Source organism: Ptiloglossa arizonensis, chromosome 8, assembly GCF_051014685.1.
Source record: "Ptiloglossa arizonensis isolate GNS036 chromosome 8, iyPtiAriz1_principal, whole genome shotgun sequence".
Lineage (NCBI taxonomy): Eukaryota > Metazoa > Arthropoda > Insecta > Hymenoptera > Colletidae > Ptiloglossa > Ptiloglossa arizonensis.
The window spans coordinates 1,974,354-1,990,919 of NC_135055.1; the positions used below are offsets into that span (position 1 = coordinate 1,974,354).

Here is a 16,566-nt window from a genome sequence, read left to right on the forward strand (position 1 = left end):
AAATAAGACTAGATTAATTCCACACACACACACACACACACACACACACACACACACACACACACACACACACACACACACACACACACACACACACACACACACACACACACACACACACACACACACACACACACACAAAGAACACCAGGCTGCTTTCCTTTTATTTTACTATGGAAACCTGTCACGAGTCTGGAAACTGCAAAGTGTAACAATCGACGTCGAGAAATAAATTCGTACTAATCTTTTTCACGGATTCAGTTGTACGTCATCGGTTGTTATACTGTTAAGTACGTGCCACTTTCACGCGCAATTTAACGAACTCTTCGACTCGCGAGGCTCGAGTGACGCGAAATCAGAAACGGAGTGATAAAAGTCCCGTTGATTTCTTTCTTCTTTTTCTCGGCGCGTGGATATCGTTCGCCGCATATCCATGACCCGAGTCAACAGTAAATTGGTTAGCGCGCGTGCCAAGAAGACGCTCGTGGTACACGATTTCATTTTATTTTTGACACGGGTCCGCTCTTTCGTCCCGTGTTCCTTATATTCCTGTTTCCCAACAGAAGCACGTAAAGCGCACGGACGCGAATATAAACGCCCCTTGCAATCTCGCGCGCGTTCGAAACCCTCTTCTCTTTCGTGGTCTCGTAGTCGTTGATATTTGTTTCTCAAGCAGCGTCACTTAACTCGCAATATTACCTACGAGAACAAGGAAAAAGACCAGGACGAAGGGATACCCGTTTACACGCGGCTAGGCACTTTTATTACGAGCTAAAACTGCGCGTGCGCGGAACCATCGTGACAATACACCTTAAGAGAGTCACGATTTGGTCCTTTGAACCTCTTCGGGATCGTCGCGAGTATTCTCGGTGATCGTGCACCAAAGGATCGCAAATTTTTACGAAATTTAAATACGTCTTCGGGGACGAGGATTTCGAACTTTGTCCTATATACAAGATGGTCTGAAATTTATGGTAGGAATTGGGTGGGGAAGATTCTCGTGGTTCACGATAGAAGGAAGAAATTTTAGTTGAAAGGTTTTGATAAATTTGAGAAAATTTGGAAACAAAAGTGAATACGTTAAATTTTTAATTCGAATTTTCAGTACTCCATAGACGAATTATATGCACCGAGTGTTTGCTTCCTTCGTTTTGTATATAGATTTCCTCTAAAGAGTGGCAAATACAAGACGAAGAAAAGAAAAAAAACTTGCGAATATGACGAAAGAATATATATAAAGATAATTTAAAAGTCAACTAGGCTTAACAGTTGACAAGCCAATACTTGACTTTGGCAACGCCAACGACGAAAATATCGCCAGAAGATTCATTTGAAAATAACTAAGTTTCCGTAAACATTACTGGCATTGATCCTAAACTGATAGTCAATAATAAACAAATATAACGACCTTAACGAAGGAATTGCACCTGTTCTCACAATTAACCTCTTGTTTACCAAGTATGTGCTTTGCTTGGTAAAAATCGTCTGCGAAACATTAAATCGAAGATTGCAAGCATTCCTCGTTATTAATTCGGAGTTTCACTTCGATAAAAGTTGAAGAATTCCTCCGATTAAAAATTAGTAACAAGTGACTGAACCTGAAGGGCTACTAGATATTTCCATAAGAGAGATTTCTCAACCTTCTAATTGCTAGGCTCGAGTATACCCGAGAGGGAGCAATAATATTATTCTAGATGCTCAAGATAAAGAAAACACAAAGTACATCAACTTTCTACCTGTATGTGGACAATCTTGCAAGATTCTGCACTGTTTATTGCCTGTTTTGCGGCTAGATCAGCCTCTTCGTTTCCTGTGATGACCCACGAGTATAAAATATATTTTAGATCGTCTTTTGGTATTTCTGTCCGGTCCATGAGCCTCCGTATAAGTGTGTTTTCGGTTTCCGGATTGCATAACGCTGAAACGACGCTTTTGGAGCATAAGGAAGCTACTGGCTCGGTAAGAATAATGAATTTATCGCGTGTCGACTATATTATACGTTTCGAGGGCTTGTAGGATGGCGAAAGCTTCGCTGGACATCACCGAGAAAGTATAATACCTGAAAGTTTGAACTATAACTTTTCTCCTGGAACACAATCTGCATATCCCCATGTCTCCTTATTTAATTTTGAGTCATCCGTAAAAATTTCTCGATATTTTAGAAATTTATTTACAAGTGCGTCAAAGGAGGCTCTGAATGCATTTTACTGCGCATCTTTGGATTCGTTTCGGATTGCATTAACGACGATGGATAATATGCACGTCCAAAGTGTGAGTTTGGTATATCTTTGAGGAACAATAGGAGGTATATTAATCCGTGGATCTTGCGTTGCACACAATTCTGTACATTCTAACCGCGTGAAAGTTTCTCCGCCTCGTTTTCCGGGTGCAGTACTCTCCTGCTTAGCGCGAAAATACACAAACGGGACCCAGAACGCGACGAAACGTGTGTCTCGTAAACATGCCACGATAAACTATCGAAATGATGCACCGTGAGTGGCGAGTGGTTCGACGAACGACACTGCTCAAATTTACACCGGTGACGCGAGCCAAGACGACACTGTCCTCGTCGCGACGTTTTCGACAAACGCGATTTTTTTTATTTCGGATTGGGCCTGAAGGGCGATATTTTTACTCGAATTATCATCTGAGAATAAACGTATATATATATATAAACGTTTATATATTCTTTAAATTTTGTAACCGACGGTCTCTGTACGTCTCGCGATCGATATCGTTTCTACCAAGCGTTAATGAAACGAGAGCTCGAGAATACAGCTCTCGTGTCTCGCTTATTGTGAAAATCTACGTTAGGGAGACGTGTGGAGGAATTGCCCTAACCACTGTTTATGTTTCTCCGGCTCGAACGATCCGTCGACCCGAGGGGCCGGCAGCTGTGGGTTTAAAAACCGGCTGACCGGACTTCAAAGCGACGCCGCGCGCGTATCGGTGCGAGAGTCACTACTACAAACCGACAACTTTCCTACCTTTCGTTGTATATTTGACAAAGTATCACCGATAGATGAGGTTCTCCCGGTGGAAATGAATTCAAACACGTCTCTGTTTCGACCGTTTTTTCATCATGTTTTTTTTTTAACTTTTTTTTTTCAAGTTTTTAAACTTAGTCCGATTGTAGTATTGTTTAGACTCGTTCTCATTGGAGGAAACTCTCGAATCAATTGATATTACTCCCTTGAAAATGTAACGGAAAGTATAAAAAGTCTCATTTTGAATCAGTGTCGACAGATTTATGTTCGAGAACTCTCTGAAGCTACGCAGGATAGAATTTTTATGTCGTTCGTTTTGATCGTATCTCGTTCGAGCGACTCGTTCGAATTTAACGAGTTTCGGGAATTCTCGACCGACCCTCGTTTCAAATTTTCCGAGTGTCCCGATTTTTTCACATTAGGTGTATACAAGGTGATTCTCTCATTAGAGACTCCAAAGGCAGTAAACGTGATCCGTCCGATAGTAACATTGTACTGCATCAAAGACCGATAGTGTAACAGATAGACCTTTGATGTTGCTGTACTACGAACAGGAGGATCACCCTGTATATACCGGTCGGACGAAAAGAATGCCTCCACTTGGAATAGGGAATAAGCGATTTATTTAGAAATTTTTTTGGAAAGATTACTCCACCATTAATATGAATTTTAGTCATTAGTTTATGTCACAAATTAATGACCGATAGCATTGTCATTGTGAAAATAAAATTTATGAACGATAAGAAGGATTTCCCTCACATTTATAACCTCGTTCAAAGACATTCTTCATAAATGTTTACAGCACTGTACAATTTATTACATTGCTATTTATTAAGTTATGATGTTTCTGAAACAAAGTATCGTTGTACAATTTACTCTAGAGACTGTGTCTAATGTCATTAATTTGGCATCACACAACCGTGGGTCCGACTATCATCGTGGCCGTGTGTGACGAGATTTATGATCTTGTGAAATTCGTAAGAATTACGACAGACGGTGCAGAATACGCTCTAAAAGAGTGTTTTCTTTTTTTTTCAAATATTGAATTTTTGTAGATCGATTCGATCTATTGTCAGCCTATCTCATAACGAGGTACGAACGATCAGCACGTGCTGCGTACGGAAATTCGATACCAGCGTTTATTGAACGTATTCGTTGAACGCCTATACGCGTTCACCGCGTTTGATGATTTAGCACCTCAATGACAAATTTTGTATACCGCTCCAAACAATTACAAGCGAGCCTGTACCGGTAATTTCAACGCTAAGTGCATTGTTCGATACGATAGGAACTTGAAAATGTAGGACATTCGGTAAACATATTCGTATATTAAATACACTGTATCTCTCTTGACCCAGTTCCACAATTCATTTTCTTGAATTGTTCAGCAACGTGATCCCCTAATTGCTTTAAGTAGGATATAAATCAAGAATAATGTATGGACGTAAATTAAATAATCATCTTTAAGAACGTTTGGTCTCTGTAATGATCCTGAAGTGCGCGTGCATTTTACAATTTGTATTTACCGATTGTTTGATTGAACTGGCAATTGTAAATATTTGGAGTCAGGATATCTGAATCCACAACTGATGATATTTTTGATTTATGAAATGAGAAACAACAAAATTTATCTACCCAGTAAGGGATTTCGTTTGTCCAATGTTCTTTTCATAAAGAAAATAAAAATATGCACAATTTGTAATACCAGCCCCATCGAATATTCTTGACCTTTCCCCCGTAATAATTAGTTTTTGCGATACGATGCCCAACGAGATTTGAATGTGCTGCTACTAGATACTCCTGCAGTCAATGATAACACAATTACAATACGAACGTGTCGTTAATATAATTTTTATACTCTAATTTATTTCTACGTAATCGCCATAACTGGTTCCTTGGACATGTGAACTCTACGTGTAATAATACCATCACTTCGCAACATTAACGTGGGCCGAAATGATGAATCTGTGTTTTCGTGCAACGTTGTGCAATAACGTCTCCTGATTTATATTTGCAATTTATCTTCGACGTTAAATGGAATTGCGTCGGTTGGTTTTACGCGCTCGCCGTGTATTCTTACGTAATTATTGGACAATTGATTCGGTTTATAAATGGAAAGAAAACTAGTACATAATCCTACTATACGTCCACGAGAAGAAGGCTAACGAGTGTTTACATTTTCACTCCACTTTACGGGCTACCAGCTCGCCTACCATCGCACGCATTGTCGCTATTGGCCGAGGAGGATGACGAAAATCGACAGTGACCAATAACGAAATACGCGAGATAGGTGAGATGGTAGACTATAAACTATAGGCGGAATGTAAACATTATTTAACCTTCCTTCCGCCAAGTGGCACACTTCTTATACGGTTAAAGGAATGAGTTCTACTCCGATAAAAAATCAGCACGAACATAAAACAAAATTTAATTCTTCAAAATATGAACAGAATCGGCCGAATTTGAACGATAATTATCATAATGTGTCTGTTACGGAAATTCGAAGACACACCCGCTATTGAGGTAATAATTTCAAGTCTTAGTTACATTTATACATGATGAACCATTTTAATTGTTTACACTGTAACGTAACATATAAATATTACATTATATAAAGTAAATACGTTATAGTGTAATATATAAATAAAGTTTATTTGCGTGTAATAATGTTTACAATGTATTTACTTTATTTATATATTACACTATAATGCATTTACTTTATTTATATATTACATTATAACGTGGTTACTTTATTTATATATTACATTATAATGTATTTACTTTATTTATATATTACAGTGTAACGTGTTTACTTTATTTATATATTACAGTGTAACGTATTTACTTTATTTATACATTACATTATAACGTATTTACTTTACCAATATTACATTATAATGTATTTACTTTACTTATATATTACACTATAATGTATTTACTATACTTATATATAACACTATAATGTTAAGTAAATGTGTAATAATCGACAGCCTCATATCTCGTTGGGAAAGTAATTCTTTCCTTCAACGAATCATCGTTAATTCAAAGACGTGTATTCAGACACCCTGTAGAATCTCGGTAGATCCGAGAGAAACTCAATTCCGGTTTGTAAAATTATTAACAGGTGGTTCTCGAAGGGCCACGCGCGGTTAACGAACCAAGGAACCAGCGTTAACTGATAAACACGAACCTATTGTACGTCTTACCTTGCCCTGCATGATCAGGCGGATGGTCAGGGTGACCGACGGGTCATCGTTCATGGCTGGCTTCGCATCCATACCGTCCATAACGAAGTCACGGATTCTGTGATTGCGATGGGAGGTCTTCTTCTCGAGATTTACGGAGGGAAAGGGTGTGGAGGAGGATAAGGAGGGCAAGGGAGAGGTTAGGCGAGTGATTTTGGCTGGAGGGGTCTCGGGGGACGTGCTTCTCAAACGCTCCCAGGTATGCTCAGTCCTTGCACTGCAAGCAGAATATTTGATGGATTATGAAACGATCAACGGAATGCCGGAGTAACATCAAACACGGCATATAATAGCCGTTTATTAATTCGTATCACGTGCCGCCATAAACGTTTTGTTCTATGACAATGTAAACGCATTGAAAGATTATAATGAACGACGAAACATTCTCAGTGTCCTGTGCACACAGCAAGAACCAACGAGTGGCGAAACATTTTTATTTACAATAGATACAAACTTCGAACAACGAAGAAGCGAAATATGAAGAAACTTTGACAAACAATTGCAAATTCTATTTATATTTCACGACGAACCGATCGAAATTTATCTAAACAATCGTGGAACGAATAAACTTGGTAAATAAATAATTACACGGAGCTTTTATTCGTCATCCATTGTTCGAATTCTGCTCATTTTTTTACCTGAAATAACTTTTCGTTTGTTCGTTTAAAAGAGGCTCATTATTGGAGCAAGATATCTCTCACTTGTACACTAAAACTGACGAATTAAACAATTGTTAATTATTGGATTACGCAGTAATTGTATACCAATATTCGGAAGGTTGGTAAATAGTCCCAATTCAAATTTTGTTTCTCTAGAATAATACACAATAGGGATATTTAAAAATTATAATAATTTCTTTTCTCTCTTCTGTGAAGGTGACACACTTTTTACTTATTATTTTTCCTGCGGGGATTTGATATACTATATATAATCTTTAATGTACATATCGTATATTTTTGAAGACGTCGAGGTGACCTTGAATGTTTTAAATGGCACGGGACTGCACGAGAGAAAGCGAATTTAACGATGTATCGCGACGTGACCTTCAAACGACCTTAACCCTCAGTAGGAAAAATGTAGCCAGACTAGGCATTATTTATGAATGAATTTTTTTCTCTCCATCGGTTACAAGTACAATGTTGCAAATATTTTTCTCTAAACTCAAGCCAATGAAAAGTTATTTTAGATGGTAGTTTCTAACGATTCACCCTGTATAGTTAATTGTAACCTTCGTTAAAGTTAATTGATCGTACGTAACAACGAAACAATCCGATAACGAATATTATGCAAAATATAAAGGTACGTAAATTGTGAAAATACAATAAAGTCATTCTGGTGCATTGTTTGTTTGTATATTAAAAATCTGTTAACGTATTTACTTTCCATGGGATATTACTTTTGTATAACTTTTTATTTTCGTGACGTGTGGATTGATCATTGTTTCCTTTTGCCATTAATCTCCATCATATGTATGATTATAAAATCCATCAAGAAGATGAATTGTCAACGTGATGGATGAAAGAGTATTTGAATGATTACAATGTTTGTATTTTCTACGTCAACTAAAAACAAGACATTATGTTTAATTTCAAGTGAGCGAATTAGGTCGGAGTAATAAATTTTCATTATGTAGGTTAACGTTTTGTAAACGGTAATTCGAGATAAAAATCTTGATGTTTGCAAAGAGTTGCTTTATACGAATACTACTTTATAGAGAATATAAAACTGGTCGGTAAAAATTAATTTGAAACGTATTAATTTAAAAAAACGAAATACATAAAGTTTTGCAAAAAGAGGATAACGTTTTCGCTTTGAAGTTAAAATACATTTCCAATTGATTTTACCGGCCAATTTAATATTTCATGCGAATAATTAATACATATAATACTTGGCTGAAAGTACCAATCCCTTTGCAATAATATTTATATGGAACTCCATTTAATTCCAATTTTTGTAATTTTCGAATTTGATTTAATATTTTTAATAGCGTATACGAAAGATGTGTACATAAGAGATTTTTATTCCGAATGGAGGAGTTGTAACAATTACTATTTCAAATTATTTACATAAAAATTGTTCGTCGTATTCAATATCGATAGGATAATGACAATGATCGACGCAAGATTAATTTGAACCTTTGAATTCCGTACTCCTTCCATAAAAATATTAATCTATAAAATAAAAAAAAAGGAGCAATGTAAAAAGGATTTTTAAAACTATAATAATTTTCACAAAACATTCATACTTTTAAACCTTCTTTTTTACACTATTCCGTTTTGTATCGTTCGGAGCAATATTTTCGTTAAACTCGATATTTTAACAACGCTATGAAGTAAACATTTCGAATTATCGCGGAATTCTCGTGACAAAGAAGCTCTAGTAATTTTTCTCGTTACCCTTGCAACGCGTAAGTTCTATTTTCAATGTGAAAATCTCCGCACGCGATCGTAAACGAAACTGCAATCGCAACTGCAACAACACTGCAACACGAATATCATTGTCGTCGGTGCAACACTGCGTTCCAGGAACAGAGCGAGGAGCACGCGTGGACACGGTGGCTCGCATAAGTCATAGCGACTCGTCTCGCGCTTATTTCTATTTTCCACGTGTACAAAGAAAATTCCGTTTCGGATTGACGCTATTTTCAAACACGTACGTGGTATCAACGGTCCTTTGTCCTTTGTTGCATCTAACGAACCGCTTCCTCATTACTGGCACGTGTATAGTAGCCACTTAAATGGAACTTTCTATCACAAAGAAACCGTTGTGGGAATTAAACGGCGTAACAAGACAACGGAAAAATAAGTTCGACCGTGTCTTTACGTAGAAACGTTATAATAATACACACTGATTAGTCTACGAATCAACGGATACTTGCTCACTCGACTCGAAAAACGCTGATTAAGACACAGAAGCGATCTTCCGAAGAGATCCTCTTATATTTGATCCGATCTTTTTTATTTCAAGTTATTAGATTATTGTAAAATTTGTAACGCGTGAAAGAATTCTAACATTGGCCAACAGAATACGAGGTACTGTGTAAATTTTGTAAATATTACACAAATTAGCGATACTATGATCAGAAAAATATTCGAGTAAATTTCATCAAAATGTTCCATTTAGAACTGTAAATCGATCTTGCAAATTGTTATTAAAGTTTGGGAAACCTCGGTCTGCGTAACGAATAATTTATGAAAATTTAAGTAATTAGAATGCCTGTTAAAATGTATCATACGTTTATCGAAATAATTGAAAATTGAACATTTATTGCATTCTGTTTGTTAAATTTCTTTATAACTGTTTGAACAAGCTCACGGAGAACCGACGAAGAGCCGCTTCTTTTCCTTTTTGCGTCGTAAACGCATTTTGCGTCACTAGTTGCAAAATTGTTCCGTTACCGAGTATAGCATACTAACAGTGTCTTGTTCGATATACCGTGAGCGTTTGTAGATCAAGCGCGCCGTAGCCAAAGGATTAATTTGAAATTGAAATAAGAAAGTGATCGTCGAATAATAAAAACATTTCATTATTCATTTAGTTCAACCACCGCTGACAAAATAATGGTTAATGTATATTCGTTTGAATACATTCGTTTCAGGTGACTTCCACAATTCCGGTCACGTTTCAGAGTGCGCTACCGTATTGTGACAATTATTATTGAAATCGAAAGAAAACTTGGAATTTAAAATTCCCCCGAATAAAAATAAAATTAATCTCTCGTCAAATCAAATTTCATACGTAACCGATGTACGGATCGAACGAACCTTACTCGATCTAATTCGCTCCGGTATAACAATTATTCGACAACAATAATATCTGTACAGCTTCGTGAGACTTGGTCGTGTGCAATCGTTCCAATTGCCGAACGTTAAATGCGAAAACAGTATATCAGAGAGCAATTGAAAAACTTCCCGTTATCTATTCGTTGCTTTTGCGAGTGTATCATAATCCAAGATACACAAATCTTACTTTCAAAGTCATTTCTCGAAACGAACGGGCGCAACTGTATTTGAAAATGGAAACACATACGAAACATTTACTTTTTCGCTTGTTTGAGATATCAGATGATTTCACAAGTCTGCGTATTTCACACAAATTGTACGCGAGCAGGCATACACACCATATCTAAGCAAACAAAAATTTTTTCACGATAAACCGTACGATAATAATTAGCCGTTGCACGATAATTATATCAACGTCTAATCTCTGTAAATTAGTCGTTTGCGTTGTATAAAAAATTTGAATAGATACACACGCGCGAAAAAGTTTAAGATTTTAAAAAACACACACTTTCGTATGTACTCAAAAGTTTCACATAAATCGTTGTATATTTTTCCCCAATGGATATTGCTTCGAAACTTTTTTTATCGACAAAAAAAAAAAAAAGAAACAAATACGCAAAGATTCACGATATCACCTAATATATTAATTTTAAGAAACGTAGCTACGATAGGGATTATTTTCGGGCAAGAGGTCCTACGAAAACGTCGAAAAAACGAGAAGCTCGTGACGAAACAAGAATCAAGGCACCGGTTGCAAATTTATGGTGCGATAGTGCGTGAAAGGGTTTCCGACGAGGCGTTTCCCATTGAATTAGGACGTTACGAGGCGCACACGTGAACTCTCTACGACGATAAAACACGGGTAAAGGGATTCACGGTTACGAAATGCTAGCCGTTCCAGGGAAATGAAGTGTAATGCTTCTGGCTATGGCTTCGCGCGTTCAGTTTTCAGGTCAGGTGATAAATACATAAAAGTGCGACCAGAAGTGTCGCGGAGGGGACACAACAGCGTGAACACACCGCTGCTTATTTTACTTTCATGCACAGAATGCAAGAGGAGAGCATGTACACTCGAGTTTAAGGTTCACAGTCCGATTCGTCGGTATCTCTCGTCTATCGCCTCGATTGCTTCCGTCTGCCATGGGACAACAGAATTGTTGCTTTCGAAACAGAACGTGTGACCTTTAGCTACCTAAATGATCCTTTCGTTTATGTACGTTCAACTCTCTTATAAGCGTCACCGTTTATACTCGTTCGCGCCAAACGACCGACTAATTTATTATCCTACGTTATCTTTTGCTACGAAAGTGTTCCAAATTGAAAAAGTTCGAAACGCGTGCAAAATGTTCGATATACATATACGATACGAGAGAACCTCGATATATGTAACAGCGACGATTGCACGAGAATCTCGTTCGTTGCATTCTGTTGACGAGTGGTGGGGGATGGTCACTTAGCAACGAGTCTAGGTGGAGGTGGAAGGAACAGTGACCATTGGTAATGGAGATATTCTGTGCAAGTGGGGGGCTTATTGGATTGGCTACCTCGATCATTGTATCGATCTCGATACACGTAGAAATTTTCTGCCCTGTTTCTCCACAATTATCGAGGTTCTGCCGTGTATAGTATAATGCGTACAGTTCAACGCATGGTCTCGATAATTTTTAACGATTCGACACTATGGAGTATATTTAGGTGTGTTTTTTAAATTCTTCGAAAACCAGATGAATTTTTGTCATCGTCAGTGACGGAAACCACGAATCAACGTTACACGCAAAATGCCAGTCCTATTGAACTATAATGAGATACCGTCACATTAACAAGCGGGTAATAATGATTTTCAATTATCGGTCCGTAACAGATTAGTATCGGTAAACACAAACAGCTCCGATAGTCCTGACTGTTGTACGACTCGACGAATGTAAATCATTATTCGAAACACGATGACTTGTCAGTTTCCGTGGAAATATTTCCCAAAGGTTGAGTCTGTTTCGCGACACAATCGTTGTATGAAAAATAAACAAATTCTTTGAAAAAAGAAACTATCGCGACCTTGAATCTGCAACGATTATTCTCTAAAATTCTATTCCATTGTCAGTGGTAATAATTTTTCTCGCAACCATTGGTCAAACAATTACATTCTTCCCCGTCAAAGTATTCAGCAGTTTCGAAACCGAACGCTAAATGATAATTTGGAGCGAGCGGTGCCATGTGAATATTTTCTTAAGAAACTTCAAACACACGAAACATACACTCCACCTTGAGTTACTCGATATATGTACCTTACTCTGCACCAAGGCTTCGAATACACAGCAAACGCGTAAATATAATTCACGGAAATTTAATCAACGAAAATGTAACGTACACGTTGAATTTTTCGTAAAAAAACATTAAAAAGAAAAGCGCGAGAAAGTATCTATTCTTAGTCATTGCGAGAAAAATCGCGAAAAACTTCGAATATTTTTTCCACAAAGTTCGACTGTCCTCTTTCGAACACTCTCCCGTATATTTTTCTTCCCGAAGAAAACAATCAACCGTTCCGTTTCTACCGTGCCACCCTGTATACATTTAAACCAGGTATACTTCATAAACGGTGTTCCATTTGCTATAGGAAACAGAAAGGGGTTCCCACGTTCGTCGCTACGCCCCTTTCTCAATGCCTGTCCCCCCCTCTGCACCCCCTCCCCTCCACCTAAAAGTGCGCCAGACGGGTTTCTTGCTCTGTCCGTTACGAACGGCGCTTTCAGCTTGCACGTCTGGGTGCGTGTGTCACACACGTAGCGAGACACTTTGTTTCGACAAAGCCACTGGTCGCATGCTCTGCATGCCGCATTATCAGACAGTGGCGTTATCTCGGCCAGACTTTTTCCATCGGGCCGATATATCGATCGGACGGTACCTGCATTTTTAACGGTCGACGAATTTTCGCGCAATAATGCACCCGTACGCGTTACGCGATATTACTCTACGCGATGTAACCCGCCTAATATTGACCCACGTTCCAGTTTCCCGCAGTTACACTGGAAAGTCTTTAGGGCAATGTAGATTTTGAACCGCGCGCGCGCGCGCGTGCATGTGATATGTATGTGTATGTGTGTATATATATATAGTATCTATATACACGAGGTCGATGTTAAGCCGCAAGGCATCGACGATGATCGTGAAAATTTTCAACGCCGCGAAAAATCCGGGAAACCATTCGAACGGACACGAATATCACCGACAGAGAACGCCAAGTGCGAGAGTTTTTTTTTTCTACGCCGCCCGGTTGTAAGCGAGAATTTGCACGTCGTGTACAGATGGCACTGGGCGTTCGTACGTTGATGATAAACGCGCCAACGCGAATCGAAAACGCGTATTGTTCGTTGAATCGTGACTGCGAATACTGACGCGCGCACGTGAGATCGCGCTGGCAGATAGTACATCAGGAAGCAGATGTACTTTGATCGTTATCGTTCGTCAATAGTAGTCTGCGCTTAACTCTTTGGAGCATAGTGGGGTTAAGAAACGTCCCACCTTTTTAATAGCCTGATACGCACGGCGGAATATTTTTCAACCTACCGAGAAAAATTAAAATAACTCCATACGCGTTGATACTCCATCGTATAATTATATATCTGTTTAATCTCTTTTTAATTTTGGTTGTATTTTGATAAGAGAGTTACGAGACCGATGATACTGCACGAATTGAAACGTTTTACTTGTCAAGAATGTTCTTAATTGTCGAGAAAACGTCTCAAATGTCTGATTGAAAATTTCTTGAAGAAAATTTCGCGATTCGATGAAAAGAAAAGAGAGATCCCGATTAAATCGTGGCACAACAATACGCTAGCGCGATAAATATTGTCGCGGTCGACCGTTTTAATATGAAAACTCGATTAACGCGAGTACAGACGGTCCAACTTTCATTTGTTCCTTTCTTCGGTGAATAATACGGTATGCAATACTTGTACACACTGTCGCTAATTATCGGCGCACCGCATCGCGGATTGTCTGAATTTCAAATTGAAAAGCTCTGTTAACGCAAATGTGTTATATTTAGCCTTGCCTGTCTTTCTAATCGACCACACGTCTATACTGGCGACTGTGACCGTTTCGCTCTGCTGCTGTCCGCAATGCAATTGAACTGTGGAATTTAGTGCAATCTGCGTTCCGTTATACCTGCGTTCTGCGTGTGTGGAACTTAACGACGGCAATGGTCCAATCGTTTAACCGTCGAACCGACCGTTTGCTATCCTTAGGCCGCTTCCCGTTTATATAAAAAAATAAAGTATCGTTTTTCGAACGGAACGCGGGTCGTTGTACCACACATTGCGTAATGTTAACGGACGACCCGCCGCGACTAATGCGAGCAATCACAATCCATCCATAATTCGTGCGATCCGGTGTGCAAGATCGCTACGATTTGTCAATCTATGTATTCTACCCTTACTGGCTGAGTTATGTATCCGCTCCAAACGACCGCACAGTTTACGAACACAAAACCCGACTAAACGGGGACTTCGAGATCGAATAGGTCGAAGTAAATAGCAACGTTCGAATACGTTTGCCGTTAGGAAAACAAAAGGAGCTAAGCACCTCGTGCTTCTATTCGCGCAAAATTTTCTCTTTCACCGACAGTTCATTCGCACCACAAACAAACCGGGAGTCTTTATATAACGCACAAACCGGCTTTTCCATAAATGCAACGGCCAACGAGTTTTACGTCGCGGTAGTTATTTCGCTTAACCCGCGATTCATGCACTATCAATTTAGAAGACAAACCGTATAATCCGGAAACGGTCTATTACAATTCCGTTTTATACGATTCGTGAAATTTGTATTAATCTCTATAACGGGCATTTACCGTGTTACCGTCCGTATACGGGAAATAATAACGGTCAATTACAACATTGTTAAACACTGTTCGACAACGACGTACAATCGCGAGGTAAACAATTACGACGGAAGAAACTCGATCGGCCACACCGAGAAATCTATCTATCCAAGTGTAATACAAAGCGTACGTAGCGGAGCGTTCGTGTTCTCCGCAGGAAGAGCACAATTAAAAACGTACGTGCACTATTTGGTTGCATCCTTCGTTTTCGGGATCAAAAGCGTGGAACGAAAAGCAGCATTGTTCGGAGGGCAGTAGCACGCGGTGGTATATGTGTGGCGCGTATCGGGTGCGTGGAAAAAGGTATGCAGATACAAGTCGACGACCAGAGGCGGTACAGACGCGAGAGAAAATTAATCGCGAGGCTAGAATGTCTGTCTCGCTTACACACTCGCGCAGGCATTCATTCTCTACAGTATATCTCGCTCTGTATCTCTTCTCTCCCTCTTTCGTTAATATCCGGAGTAGGGGGGAAAAGAACCGATAGTTCGATTTGCCAGCACTAGCTTCCTATCTTCCTCGTTGCTCGGGTTTCTATTCCGTGTCTGTTTAAATTACGCAGCCAACGGACGACCGTTACGGCGACGAAATGTAAGATATAACGCGAGATACACGCGGCAACGAAAACACTGCTTCACTGCCACTGTTCCCCGTATACCGACGATAAGATAGCCGAGAGCACAATTATTTTCGTATCTACATAGCACACGTTGTTCCGCGCACCACGATGGAAAATGGTAAATCGTGGTCGGGCTCAATCTGCTTACGAACCTTCGACCGACTCTTTCGAACGAAGCGACGTTGACGCGGCGTCACACCACGCTGCAAATCGGTCTCCCTCCCGGCACCGTACTTTTTTTTCTCTCCTTCTCGTGCACACCTTGTGCACGACTTTACGACACACGCGATCTATTCCGAAAACGACGATCGGTACGGTTCGCGGAACGCTCGTCGCAATTTCGATCACGTAATTCACGGTACAATTCCGAATACACGGACGAACGGTAATAACGCCGGCGCAGCGTGTGCGCTATGATGGCGCACCGTAGTTGTACCTCGTTGCGAGGCGTCCCGAAGGGACGAGGTTCGCATTTTAATGGGGCGCGGCCGTATGAGAAAATTCTTAATTACCTAAATGCACTCCTTAATCATCGGGGATAGGTCTGCCTCGCCTCATCGACGCACACTACACTCGATGCACGAAAACGGGGGGAAAGGAAGAAAAACACTACACTCTACGCGAAACTGGAAAACTGCACCACCTCGGCGGAACGCGAACGAGTCTACCTCGTTCTCTCTTATGTCCGGTCTCGCTCTATTCCGTCGATGCGCGGCGCTGTGCGCACCGCTGCTGCGTGTTCGCCGTGCGCCACTGGCGTCAGCTAGCGGCGTCTCGGGTTACTTCAGGCATTCGACGCACGTCATTGGCTGACCAATAGCGTTCGCGCTTTACTATCAATCCGTAGACACGGCGGTACTTTCGAACGTCCTATCGTTGAAAGGAAAGTAGTACAGCATTCTGCTAACGCCGAAAAACAATTCTAAGCGCTTCAATTGTTTAGAAAAGATCGAATATTTGTTTCAGGAATCGATTACTGTTTACGATCAAGCAATAAGGAGTGTGTCATCGATTACCTGTATTCGGTGGCTCGTATTCGAAAGCTTTAAGATACGTA

The 16,566-nt window shown here is 39.7% G+C and overlaps 1 protein-coding gene across 6 annotated transcripts in view; it reads right to left on the bottom strand.

The window, feature by feature from the left end:
- Mub (poly(rC)-binding protein mub) overlaps nucleotides 1-16,566 on the bottom strand; it is a 137,255-nt gene that overhangs the window by 47,146 nt on the left and 73,543 nt on the right. For 3 of the 6 annotated variants that reach the window (XM_076319300.1, XM_076319299.1, XM_076319295.1), the window contains exon 2: nucleotides 6,194-6,449. In XM_076319300.1, coding sequence (XP_076175415.1) covers nucleotides 6,194-6,449 — 256 coding nt within the window. Of the gene's footprint in view, nucleotides 1-6,193; nucleotides 6,450-15,070; nucleotides 15,205-15,661; nucleotides 15,942-16,021; nucleotides 16,199-16,566 lie in introns of those variants that run through there. The other 3 variants (XM_076319296.1, XM_076319297.1, XM_076319298.1) reach the window with 3 other exon arrangements.